Here is a 13,162-nt window from a genome sequence, read left to right as displayed (position 1 = left end):
TTCATTTTATTCTGTGAGTGCGTCCTGGAACTATACAGTATACGACATCAAGACGTCAAGATCAGCTTCACACCAAAATTTAAATTGATTTTGTAAGTATGCCTAAAAATCCTTATAAAGATTTTAATCACTTAGGTCGAGCTCAACGTTATAGACGATTAAATGGTACAAATAAACTAAACGGCCCTGAAATATTAAAAGGTACTGCAGCGCCACCAAATTTAGTTGAAAATATTGAACACGAAAATAGTTTAGACGATTTTAACATTACCCCCTATGAAAGTGATATTGAAACTACCTCATCTAAAACTGAAAATGGGTTACCAAAAAAATTAGTGGAATTTTATTGAATAGCATAATATGTGGGCAACAGTTTAAAAAAGTAGAAACTGAAAAATTTTTTTTAAAAACAGACCTAGCCAATAGTTGCTGCATAAGCTTTGATGGCTCAGTTTTAGTAATAAAATCCATAGTACAGAATGACTCAGAAATCAGTTTAATTTGTTATAAATTTAAAACAGTAACTGATTTGTATTTAAGCCCCATACCATCTAATAGTATTGGAACTTATTTGTGTAGAAATTTATCAGTTGAACTTAAGGTTATTTCACTCAACTCCATTTCACACAAGGCAATAAAGTTTCCTTTAAATAATTTAGGTGAATTTGCAGTAACTTCAATTTTACATTGATAAAACTGCATTTTATATTGTGAATTATAAATATTAATTATTGTTTTTATGTTTTAGTCATTATGCCAAACGCAAAAGAAAATGTTTTTTTTTTATATTTGTAAGATACAGTTTGATAAAAAAAATGCACCCATGGTTGCTATTGTGCCTAACATATGGGTACAAAATTGCAGCAACATGTACTTTTGTTTTTGGCCGCCACAAAAATTTCAAGTGACAAAAATGATAAAGTCGGATGTTTTACCAGATGAAAGAAACATGGTTACAATATCCTTGTGAGATATTAAAAAAATTTGGTTTGTTAATATAAATTATATTTTATTTATCAGTACCTAATATATTTTAATTATAGGAACATATGAAGAAGCTAGAAGTAAACTACCAAAATATGACAATAATGATGATGCTGAAAGCTCGAATATTGAAAACCGGGGTCGTGGCAAGCATAAGAAGAAACCAAATACTTGGAAAATGAATTCAGATTCAGACTCAGAAAGTTATTCACCATCAATGATAGCTATGCCAGAACCTCCTACTTGGATAAGATCCCTTGGTATGGATTTTTTTTTTTGTGCTAGGTTACTATTCTAAGTTATTACTTGTTTCATTTAACATAAAATATATGTTTTTATTAGATGATTCTTAAAATAGAACAAACAAATTAAAACAGTCTATCACAACTCCAGTTTCACAAAATCAAATAAGAGAATCTACAAAATATTCAACTAGTCTTACGACTCCAGTGTTCAAAAAAGTCACATCAATTTTTACCACTCCAGTTCCACAGGAATATAATAACGATAATTCAATTTCAGAAAATAATTTGACACAAATGAATTTACTTGTTCAAGGTAATTAAAATTAAATAATTTATGTTACACAGTTATTGCTTACTGACTTGTCAATTATTAATATTAAATGTATTGTAGATCAGCTACCAACAGAAACGAATAATTCTGACAATTGTTTATCTCCACCAATGTTTGAAAATGACAATGAATCTCATAATAAAGGTAAACATTTTCTTCTGCATAAGCATTAAGCCTAAATGTCATACTTATTATAGGTATGTGTTATATATTTATATTTTATTTTGTAGAAAATGAACAGTATCAGCCTTCATGATCCGAAGCTGTGGACTTGTCTCATGCTACAATACATTTATTACAACAGCAAATTTTGTTAGTTCAACAAATTGTAAGAGGCCAACAGATAACCAATAAATTATTAACAAAATTAATCATGAGCAATGGAGAATCTAAACCCCAATCAACAATCAGACAAACATGTTCTGAACATTTCATTCTACCTGCTAAATCTGTAGCTGAAGTATGTGATATCGAAGAAAAATTGCAATTGTCTGCTTCACGACAACTAATGGTATTAATTAATTTGCACACCCAATTATTAAAAACTACCATAATAAAACAGTAATTAAAATTTAATTTTAATTTTAGATCAGTAGATTACAGCAATGTGGGGGAAGATCGCAGAATGACACTACTACATTGATACTAAGAACATTATTAACAGACCATTGCGCATCTAACTACAACTTAGAAGGTCGAAACTCTGGAAAACATGCTTTCAAAGATTTGATAATGTTTAGTATTGTACTTGGTAAGACTATTTTTAACTAAAAAGTGTTACATACTCAAATTAAAATTATAAAATTATTAATTATACTATTATTTTAACCTTTTAAGATGTAACTATTATGAAACATCCTACAGGATCCGAAGATGTGGTTAGATGCAGAATAAAAAACTGGTTACGCTTAGCACCAACCCGGGACAAATATAAAAATAATAAATAATAATATTAAGTGGTATTGTGGTTGGTAGGTAGAGTATATAGTATTATAGTGTATTTTAATTTATAACGGTTTTTTTTTAATTTGACTAAATATATATGTAAATTTTATTAAATTTTATTGTAAACATCATTAAAAAAAGCTTAAAAGCTTTCATTAAAACAATTTAATTTTGACTTAACATGTTTAATTGTTATGTTTAATTATAATATTATTTATTTTATTTTATGGGAGTGCGCACTTTTCCAATTATTAATTATTATTTATTTATACTTTTTAAAATAAATTAGTTTTGTGTAGGTATTCATTTTTGTTTTTGAATATATTAATTACATTTAATGTCTATCCAACTGTAAATATGTACATTTACCTCTAAATGTATAGTAGTAAATAAGTGGACTTATTAGTCGATAATGGTTAACATAAAGATTATAGTTTAAGATTAAAGACTATATTAAATTAAATTATATTAATTAGTCATGTATCATATCCTATACAAATAATAGATATTTTATATACATCTAAAATGCTAGTTTGTATACCAATAAAATACAGTCTTAAATACGTATATTAACAATATTCACTTAGACTTCAAATAGTTGTCTCATTTAGACTTATTTTGGAACATAAAAAGGACATCTATTATACATCAACAATAGATATTTGGATCTAATAAATGGTATATAATAGACATCTAATAGACATTGACATGTTTACTGGGGAGTCACTCAAGGTACATCATTAGGCCCTATATCGTTTTTAATATAATATATTAACTCTATACCTGCATCTTTATTAAAAGGTAAATTAATCATGTTCGCGGATGACATAGCACTAGTTAATTTCAAAGATAATTTATTGAGAAAAATTGAAACATACTGTCGTAATCGATTTAATGCATATCTATGACTGGATGGAAAAAAAATCTGTTATCACTTAACATAAACAAATCGGTTTGCATGCCAATAGTTACTATACGTTCACAGCTACCTGTTGGATATAAATTTATAATACACAAAATATGTGGAACTGGTATGACAAATTGTAGTTGCATACCAATTAAAATGGTATTATCATTCAAATATTTAGGAGTGACAAAATGGGCGTCATATGGGGGGAGGAGGAGGGGAGCAAGGTGTACATTTGCACTAACTTTTTTTTAAAACGCCTTCTTTGGCCTGCCAACAAGAAATATAAACACCGATATACCTAAATGTTTTATATTATATATACTTTATAGTTTTTCAGTATTTAAAAAAAAATGTATTATACTAATGTTTAATTTCCAAGAATGTTTGATGTGATTTTGTGGTCCCACAATATTATAATTGATAAAATTATAACACAGACATTATGAAGGGTACCCATAAAATAAATTTCTGGTTTTATTGAGCTAGCTATATTATATATTTTGATTATGCAGGGAGAAAAAATGTGTAGGTTAGGTTCGGTTAGGTATTTTATGATAAAGATGTTTCATACCCATACATTTATGTACCAATTGTAAATACCACTGTACACTGGTATTCACAATATAAAATAAATAAGCACATTAAAAGTACCTACACATAGTTTGTAAGAAATAGTAACAGTATTGTGATATTTTCATACTAATATGAATAACATATTAAATAATTTATACAAATATTCTACAGTTTTTGTCATCACTTGACAATTTTCCTAATTACATGGGGAAAACTATTTTCAACAATTGAAATAACAAAGTAAAGAGTCTAATAAAAAGTTTATGTGAAAGTCAATCCAATAATACTAATGATATAATTAATATAATTAATAAAAATCAAATAAAAAAGGCAATAAATAAAATAGTTACCTAGTGATCTTGATGATAATGTGTATATCAATAAAATCATAAAAAGTCAATATGTCTAAACATAATACCGTATAATATATTAATATTTACTATAGTCGGGAGAATGAAAAGTGGCCGTTGGTGATATGTAAGCAATCTTTTTTTTCTTCGGAAAGCAAGGGTGTTAAAAATCATATACATCATTCTATAATTCATTTATATTAGGTGATTATATCTAAATCTAATATTTCATAATGCACGCTCTGCGAAACCATCACAGAAATTCACCACCAGAAGTGTGCGCATCAGCAGCCACTTATCATTCTCCCGACTATAATGTGTAATGCTGATATTAATTTTTATTTCTAAAATTTCTTTCCTCATGTTATGTTTATTTAATTATATCATATTTTTATTTGTATAAGTATTTTACTTTAAACGAATTGTAATATTGTTGAACTCCGTATACCAGATACGAGCTTATAGCTCAGTTGGTATTCGTATCAGCTATTATTAATATATTTAATTGTAAATATTTAATTGTGATTATTTTGGCTCTGAATAATTAAATAAAAAATATTATTTATATTAATATTATGTTTTTATTTAAACATTTGTGTTTCTTTGATCATGTATCAATTTTCTGTTAAATTTTAAAAATATGTTTCAGAATCATTTTGGGAGTTAATGCTTGACTGAATGTATGTTATGATATTGGAAATTATAATTGATTGGACGAAACATGCATTCATCATTAGGTTTAATGATATCAACTTGTGCAGTGTACAGTGTACAGTGACTTTTAATTGTACTTTGCTTATGACACTGCGCAGTCGTATGATAAAAAGGTAAGCATTTGTGATTATTTATAGTGTGCAGAGTTATTAAATTTATTTTTAAAAACCATTTTGTCTTATAGGCATTTACTGATCACTCGGACTTGGTGGCAAGACGGATTGGATGAAGAATCATTGTAATATATAAATAACAAATTTTATTTTCATACTATAATATTATTATAGCATACAATACCATACTATGTTAGTTAATAAGACTTCAAAAGGGAATATCATTATTTTTAAATTAATATTAACTTAATAGGCGATAACAACAAATCCTACAATATGTATGTTACATTCATTGAGATAAATAAGAATACTGGAGAACATTCAAGATACCAAACAAATTCAGCTGGTTAAAATGCTCTTGCCATACATTTCCACATTGGTGAGGATAGCATCAAATATCAATTTTCAACTGTCGTGGCGTGAACGCAGACTGCCTATTTTTTTTTTTAAATTTCCAATATAGAGGGTAAGCACTACAGTATTCATATCCACCTCAATGATTATATTGTAACATTGGCGTGACATGATATCCATGGCAACTTACTGTGTTTCCATGTACATTTTTAAAGCTGTAGTTTCATAGTGCTATATTCAGTGGCGTCATGAACATTTTTTCCATAAGGGAAAATACTAAAGCTATCCACACATACAATAATTAAAACCTTTAAAGCCTTTGAAAATTTGGTAGGGCCAAGATAAAGTTCAAACTGTGTTCTTTTTCCCACTCATAGGCGCAATAATGGTAAGGGCCAGGGGGCTAACACACTACCTATTGTAAGGATTGTGTTGAATATTATATTAAGTTTCCACATAATAACACATAATAATTGATTTTCATTTTAATTGATAATAAATATTATATATATATATATATGTATATTATTTACAAATTTAAATATTTGATATTATTTCAACATACTTACATTAAAAACATGTACTTTAGTCAAAAAAATGTATTATTCGTTTCTTTAGTGCCTTATAACTAGTTTTTTGTATATAATCATGTATTTATAAACATATATATAAATAAAAAAAAAAATTGAATAATACCTTACATAGGTAAATATGTAATTTACTTGATGACCTGTCTCTTTTCAATATGTTCAATAGTTTTAGTACCTTATGAAGTTTATTCTTTAATAGTATAAATATAAAACATTATTTGAAGATAATTAAGTAGGTAATTTTTAAATAAATATTTCTAGTTTTTATATCAAAATGTATACTTTTTAAATAATTAAAGACTAATTAATAGTTTGTTTTATTATTCGTATAAAAAAATTAAATAATATATAAGTAATATTATGTTTTGAATTACAATTAATTAATACCTACAATAAAATGTACATTTAACATTATATTGTTTATTGTATTTGGTAATAGGATTTATGAACTTATGGAGATTTGAAGTATATGCGAATATGCAAATACTATATAACGTAAAATTTAAACTATTTTATATTTCTAAATAAAAACTAATCATTTATAAACAATAATATTAATCGGTGTTACAAATTAATTTATTTTCATAAAAATTTCAAGGAGTAGAATAGGCAACTACTTTAACAATCTCGGGTGGTAATAATAAGAAATAATTTTACTACTAACAGTTTTTATGTGTGTCCTGCATTATCGTATATTGTATTTTTTTAATGCACGATTTAGACTTAATTTGTAAGTTATAGTCGAAAAACTTCAAAATGCTCGATTTTAGAAAAAAAATGTGATTTTGATTTTAAAATACTAAGAATTTACATTTTTTAGAATTTTTTTATGAAATGTTGATATTTTTATGTTCAACGTATTGATGAAATCAGAATTTACCTATTTTACTTACTTTTTTGTTATTGTTAATAATAAGTATCATAATTAAGCAATATTGATAAATCCGATATCACCAACACGTTGAGCATTAAAATACTAACATAAAAAGTTCTAAAAAATCGTTTGAAAAGTAAACTACATTCGTTTTTAAAGATTTAATTCATATACAAATACATAGAATTATTTATAGGATTGGCACTCTTAGCGTTCCATTAACGGACTATTCCCGCATTAAATGCCGTCAAAATACGACTAAAAAAATGTTTTAATCAAAAATAGGAAGTGACGACACCATATTAGCTACGTCATCGTTTAAAACCATGTTTTCATGAAATAATAAATCTTATCGTAAAATTCACTTCCATGATTTATATACTATAGTTCTTGCTCACTTCAACAGGTGGTGAACACGCTTTCATTAGTTTTAGGTCTACGGTAAGCACTAACCACAAATAACCTAACTTTATCTCTTTGCCCATTCACTAAGCATGATCCATTTTTTATTTTATTAGCCATTATAATATTTTACAGTGAAATTAATTAGTACATTTTTTTTTTTTTAACATCATAAACGTGTTGTAATACAGTAATACTCATACATAAATTATATATTTGTATATGTTTGTAAAAAAAATTGTTTTTGACATGGCTTCAGCAGATTCAACTGATCTTACCAAAATGTGGGAACTTTCACTGTACGAATTGTATAGAACTCCCCAAGAACCGATTACAGACGACACCGAAATTGCAGTATCGCCACGGAGTATACAAAATGAACTTATGTGTCCAATATGTTTGGACGTTTTGAAAAAAACAATGACTGCTAAAGAATGTCTTCATAGGTAATTATAATATATTATATTACATTTTAATTTATAAATCGTTATAATTAATAAAATAGTTAATTTTTTTTCTAGATTCTGTTCAGACTGTATTGTGACTGCTCTTCGTTCAGGCAATAAAGAATGCCCTACTTGTCGTAAGAAACTAGTATCTAAACGGTCTTTACGTCCTGATCCGAACTTTGATCTTATCATTTCTAAGATATATCCTGACCGTGATGAATACGAAGCACATCAAACTAGAGTCTTGGAAAAGTTAAATAAGAGTCACAGTCAGGCCAATTTAGTTCAGTCAATAAACGAAGGTATTAAACTACAAACTCAAAATCGACAGCAAAGAATCAAAAAGAACCAACGTGAAGAACTAAATAAAAGTAGCTTATCAACTACTTCAACACATTTAAACAGTTCAAGTCAAGATAATGTAATAAGAACAATGGTACAAACAAATGTGGCAAAAATGATGAAGTCTGTTATGATCTTGGAAAAAGAAAGATCCGCATTAACAGTTGACACATTGGATACAATAGAATGTGATGGCACATCAAAAAGTGTGTCAGTAGATGAAAAAGAAATAGTGTTAAAACCTCATCCTACAGTAATAGCTAGAGATAATCCATTCATCAGAGTTTTGAAAGAAAACTCTGTACGTTATATAAAAACAACAGCCAATGCAACAGGTAATCCTTTTAAATTGATATATTTTTATCACAACTAAACAGTACAAAATGAAACGTCTTTTGAAATTCTATATACAACTCTGTTGTCATTGTTTATATTATGTGTTCTTAAACTGTGTTCCGTAGCCCCCTGGGGCTCATGTCAGGAGTCCTCTGTGGTTCTATCAAAAATGAAATATTACTTTTTTATGAAAAGTTATGTTTAATAAAAAATTTAAATAGTACCTACTTAAATAACATTTAAAATCATATAGGTATTATTGTTCATAAATAGTTGTTTTTTGAATTTTAAATGTTTTAAACTACCAAAAATGTTAATGTAATTTAACAACACAACTCAAATTTTTAAAACAATTATTACATACAAATGATTTTATTTTTTCTAGTTGATCATTTAAGTAAGTACTTAGCTATGCAATTGATAATAGATCATGGCTCAGAGATTCCAGAACGAGCTCTCAATTTTTCCATCTATGTTGCACCCACTGCAAATCAATTTGTACCTCTCAAAGGCAATCAAACACTTCGAACTGTACACGATAAGTTTTGGAAAGTTAACAAGCCACTGGAAATGTTTTACTCTTTTGCATAAATTATTTATTATTGTTTTCTTTAGTTTCTTATAACTAGTTCTTGTATATAATATATTTTTATTTATAACCATATATAAATACAAATGAATAATACCATAGATAAGTTATGTAATTTACTTGGTAATGACTTGTCTCTTCTCGATTAGTTCAATAGTTTTTAGTACCTAATGTAATTTATACTTTAACAGAATAAATATAAAAACATTAATTGAAAAATGATAAAGACATTTTTAAAATAATATTTCTAGTTTTTATATCAAAATGTATACATTTTTAATGACTAAAGACTAATTATTGGTTTTTTCTTGTTCGTATAGGTAGGTACTTAAGTATTTTTTTTTCTCAATTATTAATATTTATTTTTAATTTATATTGAATATATAGTTATTACTTACTATATATTTTTTGTTAAGATATAACAATTAATTTAGAAATAGTAAGAGATAGGTGTTCAATTTATTATCAAAAAGATAAGTACAATCATGGATAGACTAATCGACAATATTGTATAACTTAATACTATTATTTTATATTTGTTGATTTTAAATCAGTAGTTATTTTACTAAATTGTACTGATTTACACAAATATATGTTATGTATGCGTCATATATTTGATTAAATTAAGAAGCTATAGATTTATTGGACAAATTTTTGATCACTTTTTAAAAATTATATTATTAATTTCTTTAGTGCCTTATAACTAGTTTTTTGTATATAATATAATTTTATTTAGTAACATATATAAATAAAATTAAAAATGAATAATACCTTACATAAGTTATATAATTTACTTGGTAATGCCATGTCTCTTTTCGATAAGTTTAATAGTTTTAGTACCTAATGTAGTTTATACTTCAATAGTATAAATATAAAAACATTATTTCAAAATGATTAAGTAATTTTTAAATAAATATTTCTAGTTTTTTATATCAAAATGTATACATTTTTAATGATTGAAGACTAATTTTTGGTTTTTTTATTGCTTGTATAGGTCTTAAGTATTTTTTTTTTCTCAATTATTAACATTTATTTTTAATTTATATTGAATGTATGGTTATTACTTACTATATATTTTGTATTAAGATATAACAATTAATTTAGAAATAGTAAGAGATATGTGTTCAATTTATTATCAAAAAGATAAGTAAAATCATGAATAGAGTAATCGACAATATTGTAACACTTAATACCATTATTTTATATTTGTTGATTTTGAATCAATAGTTGTTTTACTAAATTGTACTGATTTACGCAAATATATGTTATGTATGCGTCATATATTTGATTAAATTAAGAAGCTATAGATTTATTAGACAAATTGTTAATTGCTTTTTAAAAAATATATTATTAATTTCTAATAGTGCCTTATAACTAGTTGTTTGTATATAATATAATTTTATTTAGTAACATATATAAATACAATTAAAAATGAATAATACCTTACATAAGTTATGTAATTTACTTGGTAATGACATGTCTCTTTTCGATAAGTTCAGTAGTTTTAGTGCCTTATGTAGTTTATACTTCAATAGTATAAAATATATTAAAACATTATTTGAAAATAATTAAGTAATTTTTATTTTTTAAATAAATTATTTCTAATTTTTACATCAAAATGTATACTTCTTTACAAATCAATAGTTTTTTTATTCTTCGTATAGGGAGGTACTTATATATTTATTTATTCTCGATTATTAACATTTATTTTTTATTTATATTGAATGTATGGTTATTACTTACTACATTTTTGTATTAAGGTAAATATAAAAATTAATTAAGAAATAGTAAGAGATATGTGTTCAATTAATTACTAAAAAATAAGTACAATCATCAATACAGTAATCAACAATATTGTATAACTTAATACTATTATTTTATATTTGTTGATTTTGAATCAATAGTTATTTTACAAAATTGTACTGATTTACACAAATACATGTCATGTATACGTCTCATATTTAAATTATGATGCTATTAGAGATTTATTAGACAAATTGTTGATGGCTTATGAAAAAATGTATTATTCGTTCCTTGAGTGCCTTACAAGTTACAACTAGTTTTTTGTGTATAATATAATTTTATTTATTAACATATAAAAATAAAAATAAAAATGAATAATACCTTACATAGTTTATGTAATTTACTTGGTAATTTAATGTATCTTTTTGATAAGTTCAATAACTTTAGTACCTTATACCTTTTAGTTAATGTACTTTATACTTTAAAAGTATAAATATAAAAGTATTATTAATTGAAAACAATTAAGTTATTTTTAAATAAATTATTTCTAGGTTTTATATCAAAATGTATACTTCTTTAATTAGTTATTTAAATGTACAAAATGAAATGCCCTGAGCGCTAAGAGAGCCAATTCTTTAAATAATTCTATGTATTGGTGTATGAATTAAATCTTTAGAAACCAATGTAGTTTACTTTCCAAACGATTTTTTTGGAACTTTTTTATTTGAAAATGCTCAACGTGTTGGTGACACCGGAACTTACCAATCTTACTTAATTATGGTACTTATTATTAACAATAACAAAAAAAGTAAGTAAAATAGGTAAATTCTGATTTCACCAATACGTTGAACATAAAAATATCAACATTTCATAAAAAAATTCCAAAAATGTAAATTCTTAGTATTTTAAACTCAAAATCACATTTTTTCAAAAATTGAGCATTTTTAAGTTTTTTGACTATAACTTACAAATTAAGTCTGCATCGTGTATTAAAAAAATACAATATACGATAATACAGGACACATATTATTTCTTATCATTACTACTATAGTTAGTACTAAAGTAGTAGCGTATTTTACTCCTTAAAATGTTCATGAAAATAAATTAATTTGTAACACCAGTTAATATCATTGTTTATCAATGATTATAGTTTTTAGTTAGAAATATAAAATAGTTTACATTTTACGTTATATAGTATTTGCATATTTGCATATACTTCAAATCTCCATAAGTTCATAAATCATATTACCAAATACAATAAACAATATAATGTTAAATGTAAGTTTTATTGTAGGTATTAATTAATTGTAATTCAAAACATAATATTACTTATATATTATTTAACATGTTCATAATAATTATACAATAAAAAATAAAATGTGAAATTATAACATAAGTGCTTAAAACAAATAATAATAACTCATCATTTTAATAAGCATGATTGTACTCAAACATGAACTACTTTTTTTAAACTTTTTATTTTGTTACACTGATTGAATGAATCATTGCACTTCCTTACATAGGCACATAGCAATTAATACTTACGTTTAAAAATTTATCTTAAAATTGTGTATTGCAGTTTTTGCATATATTTAGTGAGTAGCTTTTACAAACATGGCTTATTATTAGTTTAGGATCCTTTTTTAAATTACTTTTATTTTTTAGAATAAGTTTTTCAATGTTTGCATGAAAGAGTGCAGAAACATGTTTAGTGAACTCCAATATTTTGGTAAGAGGATAAAGTAAACTACTACCTTCATATTATTTTATACCATATTGTGTATTGTCAAGATCAAATTTTTATTACCTAGTATTCTTAATTTTTGTAACCAATTTTTCAATACATGGTTTAAAGTATACTCAATATCAGTGGCGCCTGCATAGGGGGGAGGGGGCTAACGGGCTGAAGCCCCCCCCCATTGCCCATATTATTATTACTTAAAAAAAAAAAAATATTTATCAAGTTTCAATTGTCAACTATACTAAGCAAGACGTAAATTTCATATACGTCTTATCAGAATTAATTCATTTTTTATAAAACGTTGTATTTGCATACCTACCAATTTTCATAAATTATCTGTAATTTTTCAGTAAAAGTATGAACTCCTTGTATGAAAGACCTTGTATTAAATTGTCTAGCATTAGCTATACGCATTTAATATTTTATAAGTTTTGAACTACAAATTAACCGTGGTTTTGACAAATTTGAAATTTGAAACAGAAATCACTGCAAGAATTGGCTTTTTGTATGGGCCGTGATAATACTATAGCGGTGCCTCTTTAGCAGAAATTATTTTAAGCAATTTTCATATGCACTA

The 13,162-nt window shown here is 25.4% G+C and overlaps 3 protein-coding genes and 1 pseudogene across 3 annotated transcripts in view; all 4 read left to right on the top strand.

The window, feature by feature from the left end:
* Positions 1 to 162, top strand: part of LOC100574553 — a 1,814-nt gene extending 1,652 nt beyond the window's left edge. The window contains exon 6 of the mRNA XM_029492850.1: positions 136 to 162. Coding sequence (XP_029348710.1) covers positions 136 to 162 — 27 coding nt within the window. The remainder of the gene's footprint in view (positions 1 to 135) is intronic.
* A 1,652-nt stretch (positions 163 to 1,814) lies between these two features.
* On the top strand, positions 1,815 to 2,595 carry LOC115032996. Its single transcript, XM_029485959.1, has 3 exons — positions 1,815 to 2,071; positions 2,149 to 2,311; positions 2,398 to 2,595. Exons 1-3 carry the CDS (start codon positions 1,934 to 1,936, stop codon positions 2,505 to 2,507), a joined length of 411 nt encoding a protein of 136 aa, XP_029341819.1. The 5' UTR covers positions 1,815 to 1,933; the 3' UTR covers positions 2,508 to 2,595.
* A 4,992-nt stretch (positions 2,596 to 7,587) lies between these two features.
* LOC100163385 lies at positions 7,588 to 9,103 on the top strand (annotated as a pseudogene).
* Positions 9,104 to 12,548: 3,445 nt separating this feature from the next.
* The window catches only part of LOC100573208 (protein ALP1-like), a 1,899-nt gene continuing 1,285 nt past the window's right edge, over positions 12,549 to 13,162 (top strand). Inside the window, exon 1 of the mRNA XM_003245328.4 lies at positions 12,549 to 12,586. Coding sequence (XP_003245376.1) covers positions 12,549 to 12,586 — 38 coding nt within the window. The remainder of the gene's footprint in view (positions 12,587 to 13,162) is intronic.

The sequence above is a fragment of the Acyrthosiphon pisum genome, chromosome X, assembly GCF_005508785.2.
Source record: "Acyrthosiphon pisum isolate AL4f chromosome X, pea_aphid_22Mar2018_4r6ur, whole genome shotgun sequence".
NCBI lineage: Eukaryota > Metazoa > Arthropoda > Insecta > Hemiptera > Aphididae > Acyrthosiphon > Acyrthosiphon pisum.
Note: the sequence above shows the minus strand (reverse complement) of the source record. Positions and strands in the feature narration are given on the sequence as shown.